The sequence below is a fragment of the Ursus arctos genome, unplaced genomic scaffold, assembly GCF_023065955.2.
Source record: "Ursus arctos isolate Adak ecotype North America unplaced genomic scaffold, UrsArc2.0 scaffold_19, whole genome shotgun sequence".
NCBI lineage: Eukaryota > Metazoa > Chordata > Mammalia > Carnivora > Ursidae > Ursus > Ursus arctos.
The window spans coordinates 11,364,744-11,389,275 of record NW_026622863.1 but is presented as its reverse complement, the minus strand read 5'-3'; the positions used below and the strand labels follow the sequence as shown (position 1 = coordinate 11,389,275).

At 38.6% G+C, this 24,532-nt stretch overlaps 1 protein-coding gene and 1 long non-coding RNA gene across 3 annotated transcripts in view; one reads left to right on the top strand and one right to left on the bottom strand.

Moving 5' to 3' along the window:
• RPGRIP1L (RPGRIP1 like) overlaps positions 1 to 24,532 on the top strand; it is a 93,172-nt gene that overhangs the window by 62,693 nt on the left and 5,947 nt on the right. For both annotated transcript variants that reach the window (XR_008960078.1, XM_057314089.1), the window contains exons 23-25: positions 10,795 to 10,978; positions 18,483 to 18,567; positions 23,975 to 24,108. Coding sequence is in view for 1 of the 2 variants with exons in the window: in XM_057314089.1 (XP_057170072.1) it covers positions 10,795 to 10,978; positions 18,483 to 18,567; positions 23,975 to 24,108 (403 nt within the window). In the remaining variant the exon portion in view is untranslated. The remainder of the gene's footprint in view (positions 1 to 10,794; positions 10,979 to 18,482; positions 18,568 to 23,974; positions 24,109 to 24,532) is intronic.
• LOC130544096 (uncharacterized) overlaps positions 19,534 to 24,532 on the bottom strand; it is a 41,765-nt gene continuing 36,766 nt past the window's right edge. Inside the window, exon 3 of the long non-coding RNA XR_008960079.1 lies at positions 19,534 to 21,079. This is a non-coding gene — a long non-coding RNA (uncharacterized LOC130544096). The remainder of the gene's footprint in view (positions 21,080 to 24,532) is intronic.

Here is a 24,532-nt window from a genome sequence, read left to right as displayed (position 1 = left end):
TTCTTTAAAGATCGCAAAAGTAGTACAAAGAACTCCTGAATATACTTCCCCCGCATTCATCAACTGTTAACATTTCACTACATTTGTTCTATTTCTGTTGTCTCTCCTGTACATGTATATGTGCACCTATGTACGTATACACACACATTCTTGCATACATAGTTATAATGAAGCATTTCAGAGTTGCAGAAGTCATGTTCCTTTACCCTTAAATACTTCAGAATAATAATATAGTACTATTATTTAATCTACAGTCCTCATTAAAGTTTTGCCAATTGTCCCGGTAGTATAATTTATAGCATTTGATTAATTGGGTCCAGGATCCAATCCAGATCGCACACTGTGTTTGGCTTTCCTGTCCCATTAGCCTCTATAATCCGTATTGATGGTTTCAACTTTTCTTTATGTTGGGTCTTCCACATTAACATTTTTTAAGAATCCAGGTCATTTGTCTTGTAGAATATCTTTCAATTGGGATTTCTGTGATGTTTCCTCATATTAGATTCAGTTATATGTTTTGGTAGGAATACTACAAAAGCAGTGCTATGTCCTTTCCAATGCATCATGTCAGGAGGCACAGAATGTCATTCTGTCCGATTGTTGATGATGTTAACTTTCATCAAGGTGTTGTTACCGTAAACTGTTTTTTAAGCTTAAAAATCCTTGTGGCTCATTAATTTCTTTCTTTGCCTCTTCTTCAAGAACTGCTTCAGGGGACACCTGGGTGGCTCAGTCAGTTAAGCATCTGCCTTCAGCTCAGGTCATGATCCCAGGGTCCTGGGATTGAGTCCCTCATGGGGCTCCTTGCACAGCTGGGAACCTGCTTCTCCCTCTGCCTCTTCCTGCTGCTCCCCCTGCTTGTGCTCACTCTCTCTCTCACACACACACAAATAAATAAAATATTTAAAAAAAAAAAAAAAAGGAACTGCTTCCAGTAGAAATCTCAGGACAGTGATACATGGCTCTTATGTGCTAATAAGCACATCCTATATAATACGTCCTTTAATTATCACACTGCTGCGTTCATTAGAATCTACCGTGTGTCATAAAAGAAGCAGTCCCTGGCCTCAAAGAAGTTACACTCTGCAAGGGAAACACCATCAACGCATAGTGGTTAGCACTAGGAGAATGGAATGCACAGGGTGCTATGGGAGCATTCCAGGCGGTTACCTAACAGTGTGAGGGACCCTCATCAAGAAAGACTTCCTAAAGTCAGTGAAGCCTGAGCCAAGTGTTGAAGATGATTAGGAATTAGTAAGGGTCATGGAGGGATCGTTATAGGTCAAAGGAATGATAGCCTAAGAATTAGAATGTAGAGCATGGCTCTTTCTGGGAATTCAGAATGGTGTTAGGGTGGGCTACGTTATGGTACACCTGTGGAGGCTCAGGAGAATATGCTGAAAAGATAGGCATGTCCTGAGCATTAAGGCCTCTGTGTATCATCTGAGAAGGTTGAAGTCTCTCCTGAAGTTCTGTGAGCAGCCAGTGAGGACTTTTAAGGGAGGGGGAAGATGACTCACTCATTAAACAGTAGTTAGCATTTGCTGCGTCCCAAGCTTTATTCTAGGCCCTGAGAATATAGCAGCGAAGAAGAGAAATAATCCTCTTGCTCTTAGGGAGTTTACACTCCTGAATCGCATTTTAAAAGAGCGTGCTATCAATAATGTAAAGAATAGATTAGAGGCACAGAGACTAATTAAAAAGTAATTAGAGAACCCTACTCTGTGGTTATCCCCACTTGATAGATTTTTTTAATTGCCTCTACCCTATAATGTCACAAAAGTGAGACTAGAAGTAGTGTCCTAGATAAGTATCATTTATGCCAATTACACTGTGCATCTGAATTACCTGCTACACCGTGTAAGTACTTTTAAGATCGCGCAGTTTCTTTTTTTCATGATTGAGAATCTCAGAGCTCCTAGTTATCTCTTAGAAACGTTGATCCTTAAAAGGAATCTAATAGATTTCCCAGGACTTAGACATATTACTTGGTTCTTCCTCTTTTCTTCATGTCTGTGATGTATAATTAATCATAGATTACTTCATTTTGTTTCATTTCATTTACAACATTTATGAGTTTCGCTTTGTCAGAATGAAATGCTTGTCCCCTCCTTTTCTTTCCAAAGTGGCATAATTAGTGTTAGCATCTTTTTTAACAGGCTACATAAAGTTTAGTGGCTGGATTAAATCAAGTCATTAACATAATGTGCTACCCAATTTGCCCCTATCTCTCTTCGTTTCCAGGACATCAAAGTGCCACAGAGCGCCAGTGTAATTGGGCCTTGCTGGCCTGTCAGATTCCGTCAGCCTGATGACTGCTGCTTTTACTAAAAAGCTTCTAGGCATGATAATTAAGGGGGGAGGGGGGAGTCTGAGAAATGTAAAACTTTGGACATTTCTCTATGAATATTTTATTAATTTGAATAATCAGAAGTTAACAGTATCAATTTGATGTATAATACATTGATTAAAAGCCTTGTTTTAGGTCCTTAAAATAGACATCAAAACCAAAAATTTGCATCTGCCATGGCATTAAAAAAAAGAATTAACAATCCTTCTTGCAAAGTATTTCTAGTTTTATCATTTAAGCAATGGAGCCTTCCATTTTCACAACGAAATGTATGGCCATCAATTTATAGATTTCTTAAAGTGCGCCCACAGGTAAGAATGGAAACTCACAGGCTGAAAGAGCAATGGATTCTTCTGTGCATTGCATATTTACATCTCTTTCTGTTTCTGCTAATAGCAGTTTTGTAAAAACTGCCATATTTAATTAGACTAAATTACAATTCCACCTAGAAACCAGGTCCTCTTGAACAATATGGGCTGGCATTCCCAGGTGATTGCAATATAGCTCTTCAGCAAAATATGTTTTGAAGATTTGAAGGGCAAAATAGCATAAAGCAACTCACTACTTTTAGAATTCATGTATTAAAAATTATTAAATCACTTCAGAATCAAATATGATATCCTATCAGTGGGTAAAATAAGTCCCTCCCAATATTTTACATACGGAAGCTGAAGCTAGATAGAGTAGGTTTCAAAATATATTTTAGGTAAAACCAGAAATGTTGAATTACCTCCTGGTAGTAATTGGTTCCAAAACTCTTTTTTATGTTTTGCAACCTAATTATCTCTTACTAATATACTACGGACATCTTTCCAATAGCAGGATACTCCCATTTCTTTTAACATGCATAATATTCCTATTGCACAGCTGTACCATATTGATTTAAGCCCCTTTTGGTGGACCCTTAGGCTTCTACCAGTTTTTTCTAACACGAACATTTCTGGTTAAAATAACAATGGATAAAAATTCCTGCTTCCCCACATCACACCTTTGCCAAACTAATGGTTAAGAAATTATGTCACTGATAATTCCATTACAAAGAAGCAAAAAAAGGAGAAATATTTGTATATACATACATATTTTTATATGAGCATACAGACACATTTAGGTTTATGTAAGCAAAGAAAATGTCTGAAAGTACATAATCCAAACACCATTAGCAGTATCTCTGAGACATGGGTCCGGGCAGGGGTCAGAAATCTATGACCCATGTGTCAAACCCAGCCCTCTACCTGTATTTGTAAATAAGGTTCTATTGGAACATACCCACACCCAACACATGTAAATATGTTTTGTCTGTGCTCTACACTCACTCTGTAAGAGCTGAGTATTTGCAACAGAAACCGTGTGGCCTGCAATGCAAAAAAATATTGGTAGTCTGGCCCTTTACAGCAAAAAATTGCCAACCCCTGAGTTGGGAAGAAACAAAGAACTTTTATACTTTACTTTTTAGGATTTATATTGTTGGATTATTTTTAATGATGAGTGTAGATTGCTTCTAGAAAGGAAATAATTTGAAAGCTAATTCTGTACTAAAATGTTAATAACTAAAGATCAGTTTAATATGAATATTATAGAAGCTTTTTTTTTAAAAGATTTATTTATTTGAGAAAGAGCATGAGCAGGGGGAGGGGCAGAGGGAGATGCAGACTCCCCCTGAGCAGGGAGCCAGTGGGCCTCCATCCCAGGACCCCAGGATCATGACCTGAGCCGAAGGCAGATGCTTAACCAACTGAGCCACCCAGGCGTCCCTGTAGAAGCTTTTTAATAAATATCTTGAAAGGGTCAACAAATGTAGGTTGAATCTTCTTTGGTTTAGAGCAGTGGTTCTCAAAATTTGGTCCCCAGACCAACAGCATCAGCATCACCTGAGAACCTCAACTGAGGATGCAAATTCTTGGACCGCACCCCAGACCTCATGAATCAGAAACTCAGAGACTGGGTCCCAGCAATCTATGTGTTATCAAGACTTGCAGGTCATTCTGGGGTATGCTAGAGTTTGAGAACAACTTGAGGGGAAAGCGGTACTTCCATGACTGCACACTCGGATCACCTAGAGAGCATTTTTAAATGCCAGGGCCCAGCTCCATCCGGATCAGCTAAATCCGAATTTTGTTTAAAGCTCCCCCAGTGATACTAATGGGCAGGCAAAATTGAGAACCACTGTACTATAACATCTGTTTTCAATGATGGTGAAAATGGAACGGCATATCAAAATCACCTGAAATTGAGGGTAATTTTTAAAATTCTCTCCTTCCTTCACATTATTGCCATAGTAAGCCACAGTTAATGATGGAAATGTGTCACATCCCTCAGGTGTATTAGGACAGAAAAAAATATTCCAACCATTCCTTTAAAACATGTGGTAACAAGCTTCTGTAATTTGCTGATCATTATAGATGCAGTAATTTACATGGTGTATAAGGGAGTCCATGACAATATTCTAAAAATAAGCAGTCTTAACCCTAGCACTATTTTTATCTTGAAGTTTTCAGTATTTATAATATTTGTTCAGTATAGGTCTTTCACAGAACCAATGAGAAAAGAGAAAAGACAAGTTACTGCCACAGATGAAAGCTGGGGGTTTTTGGGTTTTTGTTTGTTAAAAACATTGTTATCTCAACAGTTTGGGTTTCTCTTTACTCTTATTTCTTCCAAAGAGCTACTATTTTAAGAAACCAAAAACTTTTCAATCAAACACATGTGTGAAGAATGGATATGATTCCTAATAAGAGGAAGTTTTGGAGCCTAGTGTGAGTTGAGGGGACTTTTTTTTAAAGTTTTTGCTATAAGTCTGCCCACCCCCAGCCTGAAGAAGGGAAATTATAAGAATCACCATTAACCAGTATGCACTCCTACCCTACTTACATATGGCTCCGCCAGTACTGGTGAGTTTGACTTTTTGAACCAACTATTTTGAGCTTTTTTTAGAGCTCACCCCAATTAAAATTTTGCTCTTAAAGGGCATAGACATAGATCATCACCTTCTATTTCCATTTTGTATCTATCGTTTCACTATAAAGTACCAAGTTCTACAGCCTGTGGCTCCTAAGAGGTGGGCTTTGTTTGTATTTATTTACACACACCCCACATTTTTATGGTGATAAATATAAAACTCATGTAAATTCATGTAACCCTTTGAGGAGTAATTTGAATTTCTCAAATCTCTCGCTTAGCAATTCTTCTAAGAGAATCGTTCACATACACAGGAAAACATAAAGGGATAGACAATGCAACATTGTAACAGCAAAAAATCGTGAACGACTCAGTTTTTTATCAGTAGAGAAATAAGTGGACTATGGATTATACATGCAATATAAATGAAATTCTGTACAATTAGTATGAATGAATTAGATTTTAATTATAAACATGAATAAATCTCTAAATATAGCACTGAGTGAAAAAAAAAACAAGTTGCAGAATGGTTAATAGAGGAGGATACCACTAATATAAAATGTAAAAACAGAAACCAATACTATATGTTGTTTATGGAAATACACATATATTGCCGAAAACATACCAGCACGTTTACCAGGTGATACACATCACCTTCAGGATACTGGTTCCCTCTGGGGGAATGAGGAAGGAGAGAAAGGAACCAGGAGGTGGGGGCTTTACCTGCATCTGAAATGTTTTATTTCTTCAGTAATAATAAAAAAGTTTGAATCAGATACAGCAAAATGGTAACATCTGTTTAAGATGTTGAGTCCTTGAAAATGCCAAATTATTTTCTATACTTTACAATTTTACAGAAATGCTTATTCACTGTAGAGATTTAGAATGAAATAAAATTCACATGTAATCTCACCAGAGTTAGAGTTAAATCTAATTGACTGATACAAGTTGCAAAACCTTTATCATAGGCCATTCCCAGTTAAGGAATACTATGTTTAAGGGCCGTCAAGTTTAATTAATTTTTAGGAGCCTAACAATTCAACTCCAGTGTGGCTGCTCTGATGGCGGAAACCAAAGGAAGATTTCAACATGATCCTCTGAAGTAAAACAAAAAATTTAAGCATGCCAATAAAAGCTTAAGTAAATACTGTAGAAATATGGCCTAAAAAGTGAATTAACATCAGTCAGGAAGCAATAGAATTGAGCCAAAATCATGAGAACTATAACTTTTTTTCTCTGCAAGTAATACTAGCTGTCATCACATTTCTAGATCATTCAATCACATAATATGTAGTGTCCATCTATACAGACAACTAAAAATAAGTTGCTTGCAGTTCATATTTGAGTGACTTCTATTACTTCTGTTCACCACGATCAGAATTTTTAAATGCACTTTTTATATGCTTACTTCAACATCTTGCTAACTAGGGAAGTTAATAGGGCAGTTGGTGAAAGAGACAAAAAAAGTAACATCATACTTCGTAACAAACGTTCACACATATAGAAAAGAAAACAGGAGGGGTGCCTGGGTGGCTCAATCGGTTAAGCGTCGGATTCTTGATTTCAGTTCAGGTCACGATCTCAGGGTGGTGGAATGGAGGGCTCCGCGCTCAGCGTGGAATTTGAGATTTTCTTTCTCCCTTTACCTCTGCCCCTCCCCCACCCACTGCCCCATACCCTGCGTGCAAGCTCTCTCTCAAAAAAAAAAAAAAAGAAAGAAAGAAAAGAAAAGAAAAGAAAAGAAAGAAAAAAGGAACCAGGAAAAGCCTAAAGCCTATACTGTGTGGCAAACTTACTATATGTGAAGGCTACTAATGCCCTGCCGAAGTGCACCATCATGTTCTAGAGATTCTGATCAGACATTATTATGCATCTATCTGGAGAGGCTTTGAATAATGAATATAATATTTAGAAAATAGCAACTCTGTATCTTCAACTGATTATTGAGAGCCTACTATGTGCCCAATAGGATGTTAAATAGCAGAAGATTGGTAAGATACAGTTCTGGCCTCCAGGAGCTCACAGTCTCCATAGAAAAGCAGATAGGTAAAGAAATCCATGCAGTGTAATGTGACTGAAATGTGCAGTGAGGGTCCAGTGGAGCAACCAGCTTGCTCTTGAAGATTAGTGATGCTATCATAAAGGGACAGCATGTGTGGCCCAGGGCCTAAAATAAGTAGAATTTTGTCTGATAGAGAAGATTTTCGATGCAAAACCCGAGCTATATAAACAGCACACCACTGATCCGGGAAAATGTAGGTTAATCGTTTTCAAGCAGAAAGTTGATAGCCAATTTGTTTTTAGAGAGAGAATTCAGCCACAAGAAGAGTAGTTGTGGCTGCCGACAAGGACAAGAGTGCCTCACCTCTTCTACAGCCCTGAAAGTAGATCCACTTCGTTTTTGAGTGTGTACTACACGCCACACCAGTGATACCATATGCAAGATAATAGTTCCTGTATCCTGAGCTGATAGTCTCATACCACCCATCTGCTTACAGTTCTGAACCAGTTATCTTTTACAATTCCTTCTGATTTCTCCCTTGTTCTTCTATCAAACTGCATTCGAATACTAGGAAGCTGTTGAATTAGTTCTTCCCTCAGATCAGATGAGAACCTAAAGAAATTTCTCTAGAGATCAAAATGCGAAAAGAAACCACGTCCTGTTTTGTCTTTGTCTCCCCAGTAGCTGATACAATGTTGAAGTATCGTAAGCTTTCAATAATTTGATGAATCATTGAGATATTTAGGAAGTAAAATGTACAGGAATGGGTAATCTGTAGGATGTGGTGAGTATGAAAATGGGGATGGCAGAAGTGGCTCCAAGGTCTTCTGGTTGTAGGTGACCGGGTAGATGGCCATGTCTCCTGAGACAGGAAGCTCCAGAGGATGAATGAGCTTGGGGAAGAGGAGGGAATTTGAGTTCATTTCTGACACTAAGTTGGAATTGTCAGTTATGCAGTTGAAGTGCTCCCTAATCTTCAAAATCTTTATCTATAATCTAGTTGAACTTTTGATTCACAGAGGCAAGAACACCACCAGAATTGTTCCAAGGTTGAAAAAGAAATTGGCTAGCCCCAGTAGCCAAAATGTATCATGTTTGGAAAATTCTTAATTCTGAGCGTGCTTCCCTAGATATATACGATTTGGAATTTATCCCCTTTTTGATGTATTTTACGTTGATTCGTGTAGCATAAAAAGAGCAAAGAAATGATAACTAGTAACTTCTGTCCGCAATATTGGAGAATTTAGGACATAGGATAGAGGTAATGAGGTTGGGGTGAGGTTGGGGGGGTAGATAACAACAACAAACTGGACCAGAAGGGAGGTGATGTCATGTGAGGAATTTTAAAGCTCTTTTATTTATTTGAATAATACAGTGGCTTTTCTTTTGGTTTGTTTGGGATTGATGTTTTGGTTTGTTTCTTTGGCTGTAATGTACTCTCATTTAGAATTACATTTTTGTATATAGTCTTATTTAACAACCTAAATACATTCTTACAATAATGCAAGTTTTCATATGGGGACTGTTTACTTAATATATTATTAATAAAATAACCAGTTAAATAAATTTTGTTCCCCTGCTATTTAAAAGTTCTTTCTCCTCTTCATTGGGTTCTATGATAAACAACTTTAAATTCTTCTTTTCACAATGTAGAAAGAACCATGTATACTCCTCTTTTGCCTTTTAATGGCTAATTTCCTTTAATTCTTATGTGCAGAAATGAACAGGAATGTTTTATAAGAACTTATTGTTATAACAATTCTGAGTTTTTCAAATTACAAGTCCTGTAAAAGGCTTAATTATGCATCGTGCTGCATTTGAAGCAGAATTATAAAATGGGCGTTTGTGTGTGGTATTTTGACAACCACCGTACATTTAAAGGAAAAAATAATATCACTTAAAATATTTTCTTTACCATGTTAGTCTTCGGCAAGCAGAGAAGGGCTTTTCTGAAGTGAGGTTAGACAATGGAGCCAACTTCATTTTTTATGCAGGTGAACGGAGAGGGCTTGAGGTTATTAGTTGAAACCGAGTAACCTTTCCAGGCTTTCATCTCTTTCTTTTCAAATTTGAATATGAAAAGCATATTCAAGTCAAAGACCATCACTTTAATGACATTTGGCAGTCATTTGATTTATTAGGTTTTAGAAAAAATTTTCCTTTAAATATTTCATCATACTATGCTAATCCTAGTAATATTGCCAGCTGCAGCCTTGTACCTGTATTAGTGGAGACAGAATGGTGTGGAATTTTCTCTGTCATCCTAGTAAAATTTCCATGAATCTACTGAATAATAAAATAACCTTATTGAAATATTCAGATTTGGGTTTTTAGTTAAAGTGTCTTAGAATACATAATAAAAGAAAATGTCTTTTGAAAGAATGGGGTAAAATTACTTCATCAAATATTGAGGGGGTTTGACAGCAATAGAAATTGTTCTTTATGGGGATATTTTTACAATAGGATAGTTTTGCTTTTCAGTTTAATTATATTATATGCTTTGAAATATCTAAGTAATCACTGTGGTGAATTTGCACACTGATTTATTTTTGACAGTGAGTTCCTAAAAGTTGGTTGTATAGACAGGTCTTAGTTTCAGGATTTTCTAATTATTATTTGAAGTTATATAATTTACGGTAGCATGCTTCTGAATTTAGTAAAGAGGGATTCAGTAAAAGGGAATGAAGCACAAACTTAAAATTGTAAAGAAAAACAAAACAGTTAAGCAAGGAGTTATCTTGGTGTGATCTAATTTTTAAGTCATAGTCTGTTGTTTGTCTTAAATTCTTACTCAAGGAAACATATATGGCTCGTTTAATAATGTCTGTAACACCAAAATCTATTAAGTAAGGATGGAAATGAAAATTACACAGTAAAACAAATACATTTTTAGTTTCTGTAAAAATGAGATAAAAAATAAATTGCAAGGAAATACATGGTAAATTAGATAACAATTCTGTTTCTTTTGTTTGAAAACATTACTTATTTAGTGAAATGTGCTATGGCAGAATATAGAAGAGGATGAGCTGTAGTTTCTGCTATGGTTAATATGGATTCGTATAGCTACATTTATTAGCATAATAGCTATAAAGTATTCAACAGGCTTTGATCTCTGAATAACTGAAACTTTCGCAGGTACTGTAGATTAAATAAAGGCAGCGATAAACATGTACTTCATTACATAGTTTGAGATAAGGCCAACTGATACTTGTCATTCTGAAAGCAATCGGAGATGAAGATCTCATAATCTTCACCCCTGATAGACTACTAGTGGGGTATTTATAGCCTCAAATGTAAATCAGGAGACGACTGCCGTGACACTGTTAACTTCAAACCCTGGGGCATTAGAATCTCATTCTCTCTCTCTCTGTCGTGAATAATCTATCATGTGTAACTATACAGTAGTGTACAATGCGTTCCAAAAAAGAAACCCATGGGCCTTCATGTTTTATTTAAAATTGATAGTGAAAAAGAGTGAAGGGGTTTTTGCTCATTTGTTTTACGTTTCTTTGTTGTTGTTTTTTGTTTGTTTTTACTCTGTTTACAGCCATCAGAAAAAATTCGGATTGAGATCATAGCCCTAAGCCTTAATGATTCTCAAGTAACTGCAGATGACACTATCCAACGGCTGTTCGTTGAATGCAGATTCTACAGTCTTCCTGCTGAAGAGACACCTGTGTCACTCCCAAAACCCAAGAGTGGGCAGTGGGTCTACTATAATTATAGCAATGGTATGTATGGTTCCTTTATTATATAAACTTTCATTTTTGTCTTATCTGTAAAGGTAGCTGCAGGAATGAGGAAAAAGTATAATTCTCTAATGTTCACATAAAGTCACGGAAGTCTCATAAGAATGGATTGATAAAAGTCAAACCTGCAGCATAAGGATTAACAATTAAATTAATTAATTAAATAAATAAAATTAAATTTGAAGTAATACTAAAGAGAAAACAAAACAGCCGAGAAACAATGTCTGTAGACGTTCCTGCTACAGGATAGTATCAATAGAAAAATGTCACCTACATCTTCAATTGAATTGAATCAAAAAGTACAATATTTCACGGGGAAAAAAAGAACTAGCTTTTTAATCATATGAGTCAAACAATTCAGTGACCTAATTTTTTTCTACCTTTCTGATCAGTGTCACCACGTGGGTGTTTTTACAATATACGTATACGTCTCTCCCAGTGTCTGTATGTTCAGGATTTTAGTTGAGTGACATAAATTCTTAGAATACCTTTTCATGATTTAGCCCACACATGAGCTGATAGCTGCAGGCAGATTTTTCTCTTTGAGGGCTTTATCTATCAGCTAGTTGACATCTAAGTCAGACCCAACTGGTACCCTGTAAATTCTTCAATCAGCTAACTTTAAGATGTTTTAAAGAATAGCATGTATCAGTGTATAATTAAAGAGGAGTAAAAATATCATATCAAGCTGACATGACCCTGTGTTAAAACTGCTTACTAAGCGCTAAAGCCCTTTATTAAAACAAACCATAAAGATGGAGTGTTGCATTATCTTTAGCAAAAACAGGCCATCTTATGCTCGTTGAACACTAATATTTTTTCTCACCAATTTTATAAATTGTATTTTAATCAATATGTGTAATCAAGCTGTTGATTGTATGGATATCATGCTACTGATTGATCATGCAGTAAGATTACAAATGCGTGTGGTTACTACTTGTGTGTGTGTGTGTGTGTGTGTGTGTGTGCATGGGCACACACCTGCTGTTTTTGGAAATGTGGTCATTGCTTGAGACGATCATCATGAGTATCCAGAAATCTGTTCTAGTCTTCCCTGTATCCACACTTCTTATTAGTTCTGTGAACGTGGGCAAGATGTTTAAATTTCATGGTATCCTGTTTTCTTATCTATTGAATAAGGGCTCTCTTAGATCCCCTCCAGCTCAAATTCTATAATTCTATAATGACAGGTTGAGAAATCACAGGGGAAATAAATAGTGTGGTCAGGACAAGAATCTGATTCCTCCTTCCTTTCACTGACTTGATATAACAGAAACATTTCCAAAAATATTTTCTCAAGCTTCCCAGAGATCTTTTACCTGCAGAGTTTCAGAGAAGTAAACCATATCAAAACATCATTAGTAACGGAAGAACTGAATAGACACCTAATTATAATGAGGAAACCCCAGGAAAAGAGACAAACTCTTCTGGCTTTTGTATTCTTCTTTTTAAAGGTCAGCAGTAGAATGTTTGGTTGGACTGACAACAAAATTGCTTTTTAGAAATCGTACGTTGAGAAACTTGGCCCGCTGCACAGCAGATTGTTTTTATTTGCTTAAGAAACCACGCAAATCATTCTGGGGAGATGCAACCTGTTAACACACGCTCAAGTGTCCTGAATTTTGTAACATTCTCGAGTGGTAACCAAAGGCTTTGGGGGGCTTTTTCTTAGTTGGTTGGTTGGCATTTGCTCAGGTGTGTTTTTTCCTCTTACTGCAAGATACCCCTACTATCTAATTGGTAATTTTAAGAGTCGCTTATGTTTCTAATGAATAATTAGTCATCTGAATGCAACAAGAAAACCAATAATTTATTAGAAATGAATTCTGTAGAAATGTTTACTGTATCTTTTCTCAGCTTCTCTTCCTCCTTACTGAGATTTGACTTTGAGAATTTTAAAGTCTAATTGAAAAGAATTGTAATGATATTTAAATCCCCTCCTGGTGGGAGAGGAGAGGAATGTCTTTTGTGCTTCCAAGCAAAATAATACTGTTTTTTATCTACTATATCTGAAAAAAATGTAGTCTTAGGTCATCAGCGAATTTGAGAAATAATATTAAAACCTTGTAGGAGGCTTTATTTTATTTTTCACTTAATGATGACATAGTGAAAATGTTTATTTTTAAATTATCGTATTTGCATCACCTTCAGTGTAGGAGAATCTCCTTGAACCTTTGGTTAATAAGTAACTATCTCATCTAATTATTGTAATAATTTGCCATTCACTTGTGACTTGATGTAAAAGGTCAATATAACGTAGACTTACATCTTCCAAATCTTATTAAATGTTAATGAAAGTAATTTTATTTCCAAACTGACTTTTTAATTCAGATGGAAAATCTAAAGGACAATTAGTACATGCTATCTCCTGTTTGAAGACCATACCAGTAGAGAGGGTGACCGAACCTCACAGTGATTTTTACCCTGCATTATGGCTTGAATCCTTTCAAAAGGGATTTGTATCCTGAGGCCTGAATTAGGTATATAAAAAGAGAGGTTTAGTCTAGTGATCCCCACAATTATTTATAGCCCGATTCAGTCTTTATTAAGAGCTGTTAATACCAGTTTCACTTACACAAAAAGTGTACCTTCTTAAGGCTCCTAATGCTGGAAAAAAAACAAACGAACTTAAATTCACTTGCTAGACATTTGTAGCATGAACGAAACATTTGTATTTTATTGGGCCTGAAAATTTTGCTCAAAGAATGCTGAGAAAGCAAGAAAATAGTTTGGAAAAAATAAGATTAATGATAGGTCTGAAGAATGTTGTCTGGGCTGAATAAAGCCTTCTAGGGAATTGACAGTGGGAAGAAAAAAGATTAATGAAATCGTCCAAAGTTTTTATGAGACTTATATGGATCTGGGTCCTTAGTCTCTGAGCACTGAACAGTCTATGTTTTGGAACAATTAAAGTTTAATTCAAAAGGTGAATACAGGGGCGCCTGGGTGGCTCAGTCGTTAAGTGTCTGCCTTCAGCTCAGGGCGTGATCCCGGCGTTCTGGGATCGAGCCCCACATCAGGCTCCTCCGCTGGGAGCCTGCTTCTTCCTCTCCCACTCCCCTGCCTGTGTTCCCTCTCTCACTGGCTGTCTCTCTCTCTCTGTCAAATAAATAAATAAAATCTTTAAAAAAAAAAAGTGAAAACAATGCAGAATTTACGTTTTATCACTAATAGGAGGAGAAATGTGGCAAAGATAAGGATTAGGGGGATGATAACACTCCAGCACAAAAAGTGTACTGAGATTTAAGTTTATCAACCCTTCGTAATTAAGACACCTGCATTTCTTCTGCCAAATGACACTGATAAACAATGTAAGGATTTTTCCAACCTGCAGAAGTCAAAGATGGGTTTTTAATGGCAGACAATTCAAAGTCAGTTCAAGTTGCTGGACTACTGTTTTGTACCTTTTTTGAGACATATCCTTTCAATAAGTTTATGTCAAAATCTAGCAAGTCCTAAACAAATGTGATTTCTAATGAGAATAAAAGATAAATAGCTTAATTTTTAGAGAGTTCTGATACTTTTCAAATCACCAGAATTGCTTTTTAAAAGATGTATGTGAAGTTTTGAAACTGTAGATTTCTTTTTTAACCATCTAGTTCCAGAACACCAAATGGATGTCCTTAGGACCCTGATCTAGAGGTGGACTGTCCCAGTTCCCCACATGTTCAACGCAAGAGTGTTCACTCAAAAATTAGGGGAAGGGATGTTGAGCTACAAGTGGTTCTCAGTGTGTGGCATCCAGACCAGCAGCAGCAGTAGCTGCTGTGAAGATAAAAATGCACATTCTCAGGCCCTACCCCAGGCCTGCTGAATTAGAAACTCGGGGTGAGCTTATTCATGAGCACTCTAACCAGCCCTCCCGGGGATGCGGGCGTACGTTAAAGGCAGAGAATTGCTGGGCTAGCTTAAGACGCCCATATTCTAGGCGTTGTTTATGCAAGCAGGAGAGCTGGACTTCACATTTGGTATACCTTTGGAGAAGCTAGCTGATGGGTAAGGAGCTTGAGTTTTTTTCAGAAAGGAATTCTATAAAGTGTTCAGCCCGAGAGAGTTGTTTAAGGCGCTTGATCCGCTGAACCTAAGTAATAATCCCTTTGTGAAAGAGTGAAAGGAGGCTCCGGTGGCTTCCCTTCTGCAGGGGTAGAACTCTCTCTCACTCCCATCTGTGCTAACAACACGGTTGCAGCTTAAACAGCAGGAAAAGTTTTGGCTTCATGTGGAGGAAGAAGTTCTAGCATGGAGGTTAAGAAGGCAGGCTCTGGAGGCAGACTCTCCTGGATCCAAATTCTGGTTCTGCCACTTTCTAACTAGGTGAGCTTGGGCAAATTACTTACTTTCTCTGGGTCTATTTAATCATCTGTCAAATATGGGACAGCATGGTTCTTATCATATGCGATTGCCATAAGAAAAGTTTTGAGCGTAGTACTTAGTACATAAATATCACTCAGTAAATGGTGACTGTCACTATTTGTCTCATCGTTAAGAGAATAGGAAATACGGTGTGCTGGCCAGCTGGAGGAAGCAGAAGCAGAAGGTGTCCCAACTACACCATTTTTTTTTTACCGATTTCAGTGATAAAGATTTTTTTTTTTTTTTTTTTTTAGATTTTATTTATTTATTCGACAGAGATAGAGACAGCCAGCGAGAGAGGGAACACAAGCAGGGGAGAGGAAGAAGCAGGCTCATAGCGGAGGAGCCTGATGTGGGGCTCGATCCCATGACGCCGGGATCACGCCCTGAGCCGAAGGCAGACACCTAACCGCTATGCCACCCAGGCGCCCCTAAAGATGTTTTTTAAAAAAAAAAAAAAGTTAAATGTAGAATTGCCATATGGTACAGCAGTTCTACTTCTGGATACCTATCCAAAAGAATTGAAACCAAGGACTCTGACAGGTGCTTGAATACCCATGTTCATAGCAGCATTATTTACAATAGCCAAAAGGTGGAAACAACCCAAATGTTCATCAACAGACGAATGAATAAACCAAATCTGTACAGCAAAATGGAACATTATGCAGTCTTAAAAAGGAGTGAAATTCGGATACATGCCATGAGTGAACCTTGAAAAACATTATGCTAAGTAAAATAAGCCAGACATGAAAGGACAAATATTGTATGGTTCTGCTTAACAAGACGTACCTAGAAGAGGCCAGTTCATACAGACAAAGAGTCGAATAGAGGTTACCAGGGACTGGGAGAACCTGGAACAGAGTTTCAATTTGGGATGATGAAAAAGTTCTGGAGCTGGATGGTAGTCATGGTTGTACAACAGTATGAATGTACTTAATGGCGCCAAACGTATGCTTAAAAATGGTTAAAATGATAAATTTTATGTTATGTGTATTTAACCACATTAAAAAAATATTTTTCAAGCCATTGAGGTTTGTCAGAACCAGCCTAACTTAACTGAAAAACTCTCTAGATGCTGGACTTTGAATTCAGGTTTTTTTGTTTTTCTGTATCATTGAGATAACCCTTGTCTTCAAATAATGTAGACCACTATAGTTAACAAGACTTTACTGTGTATTTGAAAGTTGCTAAGAGTAGATCTTTAAAAAGTTCTTATCAAAAGAAAAAAAACATGTGTGATTCGGTGAGGTGATAGATATTAACTAAACTTACGGTGGTAATCGTTTTGTAATATATACATATATCACATCATTATGTTATACACATAAAATTAATATAATGTTATAAGCAGTTATATCTCAATAAAACTTCAGGGGAAATTATACAAAAAATTATCACAAAAAAAATAATAATGTAGACTATTATGGCTTTTAAGCTTTAGAACTCTGAAGTCAAAAAGATATGCTCAACCTCATCTTGAATTGGTGATAAACAGCAAAAACAAAAAAATTTCCATTTGGGGAAAAAAGTTCCCATTTGGCTTGGTGTACTGGTGGCCAAAATGAGCCTCCCAGCACTAGTGGAACTCATCTCTCAGTAAAGCCTTTTTAGCACCGATAAGCCAAGCACTATGCTTACAAAATACTCTGAACCCTTTGTCTTTTCTGATTCCTATAAATCTCAGTAACCTGTATAACTAGTCACATTTACTGATATTGCACTGTGCTAACAGCAACAACCTGAGAGCCGCTGTTTGACCTTCCTTCTCACTCTCTTAAACAGTGAACCCACCCCTACACAGGCCCCGATGTGTCTCCCACCCTGTGTGCCTAACGAAGTGCCCAGCACGTCAGCTGAGCCAAATGATTAAATGAATTGATAGTATCATGATTTGAGATTGGACTAAAATTGTCCAGGGAAACATTCTCAGGATGAAATATGTTGGTTCCCAGCGGAGTCTGGCTTTGGAATTGTCATGATATCTTTCACCCTTTGTGTACTTTTGATCAGGGATAGTCTCTAATTGAGATCTGGTCACAGGGGACATTTTACCTCCAAAATGGCATCTGAAAAAGAAATGTCTTCAGAAGCTAAGGCATGCTGAATTGTTACTGAGCTGAGAAAAAATAATCAGGTTGGAAATCGGTGTTCGCACTCCGAGATGCCATTTCCCCAAAGCGCAGGCGTTTAGTTACAGTTTCAAGTGTTCACCGCCTTCTTCCTGGTGGGACTTTAGATCAGCTCTCTCATCTCATATTTCAGCCAAGTATAGTCTGGCCACATTCCTGCATGCCAACATGCAACTTTTTTTTTTTTTTTAAGATTTATTTATTTAGAGAGAGTGTGCATGCAAGTGTGAGCAGGGGTGGGGCAGAGGGAGGGAGAGAGAAAATCCCCAAGCCTACTCCCCACCAAGTACAGAGCCTGACACAGGGCTCCATCCCACAACCCTGAGATCATGACCTGAGCCCAAACCAAGGGTCAGATGATTAACCAACTGAGCCACCCCAGCAACCTCCCCCCCACCCCCGCCCAACACGCACCATCAAAAACCAAAGACAAACTTCATACCCTAAAAAGCCTCTCTCTCCCTTCCCTACATTTCTCTCCTGCCCCCCCCCAACCCGAACACCAGCACACGTCAGCCTATGGATTTCCTCAACCCAATACACTAGATGCCTCTTTTATTGCATGTTGTGGCAGGAGAGAAGGATTAAATTACCGAGGCTGTCAGGAAGGACAAGCTCTCTGCCATACATTATCATTATCACTCGCTTCTTGGGTGAGAGAAAATGCAGTAAATCCCTCAAATACAAAGCAATAAAGACCACTGGCTTTTACTGTCATGACTGCCAGTGCCATTAACAGGCAGTGACAGCGATGTGGCACCCTTAGATGTTGCTTGTATCTTTTCTGACAGTGTGCGCATAAACCTGCCCGTGACATGACATTAGATCACATGACTGCTCAGATTTGATTCTGCTTTCCAGAGCTGCTTTCTTTTCCCAGGCACCCAAGTCAGGTGGCATGACTTGTGTCTCTAAAAACAGCTATTTATACAAATACAGAATGGTACTAATGTAGCATATTCCTGAGTGACTTCTTTCTGTGGATTTTTTTTTTTTTGGTATAGTGATCTACGTGGATAAAGAAAACAACCAAGCAAAGAGAGACATCTTAAAGGCAATACTACTGAAACAAGAGCTGCCTTACACGAGGTATATTTAAGCATTCTAAATTATCGGATGGTTTATAGAAAGTAGATCTCTGTGGCATGGTGTGGCGAAAGAAAGCTCAAGATGCGGAATCAGAATTGTGATTCACCGTGTGCCCTTGAATGAGTATGTTTCCTCTTGGTCTCTATCCTCCTAGACACGAAGTAGCCCAGTGTACCATCCAGAGTTAACTGTCAAGATCCGACAGTGCTTTGCAGACCAAAACACCCTACGGTGTATACCCGGTATCCCATTACTGTTTGAGTATTACGAAAGTGCATGACATGATTGCAGGGAGGGCGTACTCGGGAGCCACGGGGCCGGAGTATAAATTCTTGTTTCATCACTTACTAACTGTCGGACCTTGGACACCTACCCTCTGCCTCGTGTTCTTCATCTGTACAATGGAGATAATACCAGATAGGGTGGTTGGGAGGATTCAACGAGATAATCAATGCGGGATGGCTGGAGTAGCACCTGACACAGAGGGCGCAATAAGCGTTCATTGTCATCGGTGTAAGTAGTAGTGATGTCGGTATTACTACTCGTACTAGCTCATCAGCCTTCCAGACTAATTGTACCTTACTGTCATCGTTTCATTAGTCATCATTTCATGGTATTTTTTGTGCCTTTTTTTTTTTTTTTTTTTTTGGCAATCTCAACAGATTTTGGATCCTGGTTCAGTAGAGAAATGATATCCTTTTAAGGAGGAAAACCCCTGATCTTAGTAACTTCCTGCTTTTGTGTGCGCTGCCATGTGTATAGTTTGAGGAGTTATGTAAGGCGCTGCCCACCAGCCCATTAGCTGGCTCTCCTCCCTTAGCCGGGATGGGCCCTTTATCTCTCTTCTCCTTGCTTTTGTGGCCCATAGATGTTAGTGCCTCGGAGTTGGAGCCCGCCCCTGCCCACCCGAGAAGGAGGCTCGAGTTCTCCCCTTTCCTAGAGGGCGTGAAGGGAAAGTTAAAGACATTTTATTTTTCTTTTATTTCAAGATTTTATTTTTCTTTTTTTTTCAAGATTTTATTTTTAAGTAACCTCTACGCCCAGCATGGGGCGCGAACTCACAACCCTGAGACCAAGAGTCCCGTGCTCCATCGACTGAGCCAGCCAGGCACCCCAAGACATTCTGTGTTTCAAAAGAGCTTGCAAACTAGCATTTGATCTTCTCTTTCAAGAAAGGAGACTGGAATTCTTAGCTCTTAGGATCTGATAGTAGCTTTTTCGTTAACTCCTTGAAGTACATTTATCAGGTCTTTGGATCTCAGTTCTGAAGAAGGGGTTAATTAGCCTGAAGTTCTGTTTTTCCCAGCGTGGTAGATAATCATTCAAGTTTTACTTATTTACTTTGTATACTTGAGCCTCTTTCAAGGCCCCTTCAATGCCTCAGTGTTCCATGGTCATCCCAGGTCACAAGTGATTACACAGCACTGACCTTGTCATCTGCCTCTCTGTGGTCAACAGACTGGGTCGTTACTATCCGTGACTGAGCTCTGTTCCCATGGACAAGCCATGGGCTGGACTTCCCAATCTTTTCAGTCTTACTTGTCTACCTCTGTGTTCACTTTGTCTCTGGAATGTTAGAACATATAAGTAGCACTCCTCATCGGGGAGAGCAATTTTGTTTCCTCACAAGTGGGTATTTTTAAAAAGACAGATTCTGCTTTAAATGTAGGCTTGCCTTTCCTCAAAAGACCTGCTTCCTTGTAGCAAAATAGTTTAAAATTTTTGTTTAAAGTCCACAGTAAATGTAATGACTTCCACTGACCCATCGTTGTTTCTCTTAAAATCTCTAAATGACCCCCAGAGACACAAATGTTCGTGTCATTTTGAGAAAAACCAAGAGAGGCACTGGAGGCACAGAGTGACTGGTGGCAGGGGATGGAGGCTGAGTGAATGCCCAGAGTGGCCACGCCCACGCCACTGACCACACCACTGCCCACTGTGGCGGGAATGAGACCATAACAGGAGAGAATGGCTGCGCCTGCTTTTCTCCCTGACAGTATCATTTTCTTCAGGAGAAGGGGGGAGTATATGTTTTCATGTTTCCACAGCCAAAGACAACTGTTGTTCCAGTGAATGGTCTCACATCTTGCAAATACTTACAGGTCCCATTATTTCACATTGTTTTAAGTACCTGTTAGTTTATAAGAATTCGCTTTCTCAGGCAGCACCCCTCTTGAATATTGGAGACAGCTTACAAAGCCACAGTCAGAGAAGTTTGGCCAGTCTTCCCTGACATACATAAATTTATGTACATTGCATAACGAATTACGTACAGGACCTTTGCACCCTGGCCCTGGCTATATTTGCAAGTATACAAGTGTCACTTTCAAAGGGAGGTAACACATTGAGGGAGGACTTAAAAATTACTTATTTGAGGTCATCGTGTTGGCACTGACTTAAGGTTCTTTCTTGGTTTCATTTCTTCTCTTTACCATGTCCATTGAGCAGATCCACTAGCACCATCCGCATTCCAGTAGGTACAGCTCACAGGTAACCCTTAGGGTCTTCTCTCCTGTTTTATATGGAAAGGAATTATTTCAGAATGAGCAAAGAATCAAAAACATCAAGCGATTTAAGGAGTTTTAGTGCTTTCTGATTTCCTAAACAACAGCAAGTGACATTTGAGGTCTAAACCTTGATGCCCAGCCCAGGGCCTGCCTCCTCCAGTAGACCTGCTTCAAATGAGCCAGCCTTCCGGGACATCATCCAATTTGCAGTTCATGTGGTCATTCAACAACATTTATGGTCCCCTACGTAAGTATCGGGAGCGAAATGCTTCACAAGGTGGAGTCCCTGCACTTACGGAGTTTCCGTCCCACTGAGGATGACAGACAACAACAAGTAAACAAATAAACCAATTACATTTTATAGTAAGTTAAACAAGTTGCTCACATAGAAAGTAACAGTGACAGCGAGCCTAAGGAGGTGACAGTAAGCTGGAAAGTGAGGGGACGAGAGGACCCGGTCAGGTCATGAACCACGCAAGGAAGATCATCAAAGGCAAAGGGAACCTCGGGCCTGCAGGAGGACACAGAGGTCTGTGTCTAGGACCTGGCAAGAGGGGAGGTCTGCAGGAGGGAGAGGGGAGAAGGGGAGGCAGGAGCAGCTCCAGCGGCCCTACCGGTTTCACCTCCCTGTGGGTGTCTGACATCTACCCCACATGTCTGCCCCGGTCCTCAGACTGGACTGGAAGCCTCTTCAGGACACAGAACAAGCAAGGTTTCCATCTCTTTGTTTGGCAGCCTTAAAGGAGAGACATAAAATGTGTCTAACATCTTGTGTGCAGTTTAGCCTAAGCCAAATTGTAGCTGTTAAATTATTTTAGTGTACCTTCTTCCCTTTTCAGCTTAACTTCGTAGTTTCTCAATTTCGTATTTGACATCTCATTTTGCTCTCTACAGAATTTAAAGCTAGAAATACTGAATTTTGGTTTCTGGCCCTTTCCCTGGCATTTAGAAGGGTTTTTTTTTTTTCCTTTTTGTCTCAGAATTCTCATATATTCAGTGGAGGTAATGGTCTGCATTTGTAAAGTGATAGAGATATGATCCTTAAATATGAGACATTATAGGAGGATAACACTTAACAGTATTAGTACAATCTGCATAGCCTCTATCTTTTCTGTAAGTCTTGCGGATGTAGAATTTGCATCAGATATCACGTGTAATTCCTACTCTTCCAAGCATATTCATTTTAGGACAATTACTTTCATCGCCATTCTTCTTGTTTAACTGACTGATACAGTCATTGTATAATTTGGCAATCTCAGTTTTCAATTGAAACAAGTCTTCCCCATGTCTTCTTTTTCTCTTCCGTTGGAAATGTAGAAGCTTAAGCAGCTCTACCTAGATTAAAAATAGTAGTAATAAAAGAGCAAACATTTCCTCAGTGCTTGCTATGTTCCAGGCACTGTTTACATGTATCATCTCCTTTGATCCTCATAAGAGCCCTATGAGATAGATATTCCCCTTCCCATTCTACAGATAAGAACAGAGAGGTTGAGTAATGTGCCTAACATCACACAGCTAATAGTTGGAAAGCAGAAATTTGAACTCACAATGGATGTCTTTTAACCTCTCCATCTCAATCCCTTTGTTTTATGCATCATATAAAATACTCGTCCACTTACAAATCAGGATCTGTATGCCTTCGGTTTCAATGGAAGGGATTTCTATTTGCCTTTTTTTTTTAAGATTTTATTCATTTATCAGAGAGAGAAAGAGAGCACAAGCAGGGGGAGCAATAGGCAGAAGGAGAAGCAGACTCCCCGCTGAGCAAGAAGCCCAATGCGGGACTCAGTCCCAGGACTCTGGGATCATGACCTGAGCGAAAGGCAGACGCTTAACCGACTGAGCCCCTCAGGCATCCCGGGATTTCTGTTTTCTAATCAAAATTTATTGTTGGGTAAAAACAGGGACTTGGTAAAGCAGTGAAATGTCGAATGCTTACTTTCAGCAAATTAGTTAAAAATACTATCCTGTTTACCTATAAGTGTTTGAAAAGGATTTTATTTGCACGTATTGTTCAAGGTATGATTTCTCAGAGACTTAGATTTTCATCTCAAAATGTCATCTAAGAAACAAGTTTCTTGTTTTGTTTCTGATTTGGAGGGCCTAGGTTTTGAAAATGGTTAAAATGGTAGTTTACAAGTATCCATGGTTTTAGCTACACTGCCAAGACATATCAAAAGAGTACTTAACTGTAAATTCCTGTCATTTGGTCAATCCAAGTGTGTTTGGCCTCAACACAAGCCACTAATTCAAATCAGTCCCATCAGAACCCTACAATTATGTGTCTAAAAGTAAAATAAAACTTGAATGCTAGGATTGAAAGTTGAAAGAGTGCTGAACTAGTACAAACATTCTGTGTAGCTGTCGCGCAGAGCTACAATATTTATCTAACGTGACTCAGAACGTTACCGGGGAGCATGGTCCCTGCATTTCATAGGATAGAGAGTTGGGTGAATTGCTTGGTGGCCACTCCAAAGTTGTACATTTCTATAGAAAATGTTGCATTTCTTTTGAAAATGGTGCCCTGATCTCCATGGTCTTTATTCACTGGATCCTTTTAGCCTTAAAGGTAGATGTGTCCCAATACGATTAGATAGTGTGTATTAGAGAGAACATCTGGTTCGTCTCTTTGCCTAGTAATTTCCCCAGATTCTAGAGTTAAATGTTAATCAGTGCTTAGAAAAGTGGATTTATGTTCACTTGAAGGCTGGGCGTGCTATAATAATTCTAGTAGTTCATACAATAACTTATCTAACCTCTTGTAATTTGCTTTTTACTGGAATAATTGGAAACTTCGAGATTTCATACTTAGTGATAAAACCCCACTTGGGAGTTGTGTTTTATGGTGACTTTTTCCTCCCTTTGTGGGGATTTTCCGTGTCTTCCTTTCCCTTTCTCAGTGTTCGCTTCACGGTGGTCAGCGACCCCCCAGAGGATGAACAGGATCTGGAGTGCGATGACATTGGCATTGCTAACGTTGACCTCGCGGACATGTTTCAGGAAGGGAGAGACATCATCGAGCAAACTATCGACGGTATGGGTGGAAGTATTGCTCAATTTGTACAACAAATGCTGAAATCCAAATTCTTTATTAAAACCTTCTTTTTTGCTGGCTGCAGGGATGTTGAGTCACACATTGGTTGACTCCTTTGCAACTGAAGGTTTTGGTTTTTTTTTTTGAAGCTGGAAGCTTTTCCCTCCCTTGCCGTCCCCTCCTGCCTTCCTTTCAATCAACAGAAATTTTAAAATAATTAATTTCACTTCACAAGGAATTATTCATTTTGTTAGTATTGAGGGTGAGTGTGTGACAAAAATGTGGCCATTGGATTTTGTTGATGTTGTTTATGGAAGCTTCATGCTGTCAAGCCTTATTTCAGCCAAGGAATGTTATTCTGAGTCATCATTATACTGTCTTTTGTAAGGCTTCTCTTTAATTCAGTGATACAATCCAGTGATAC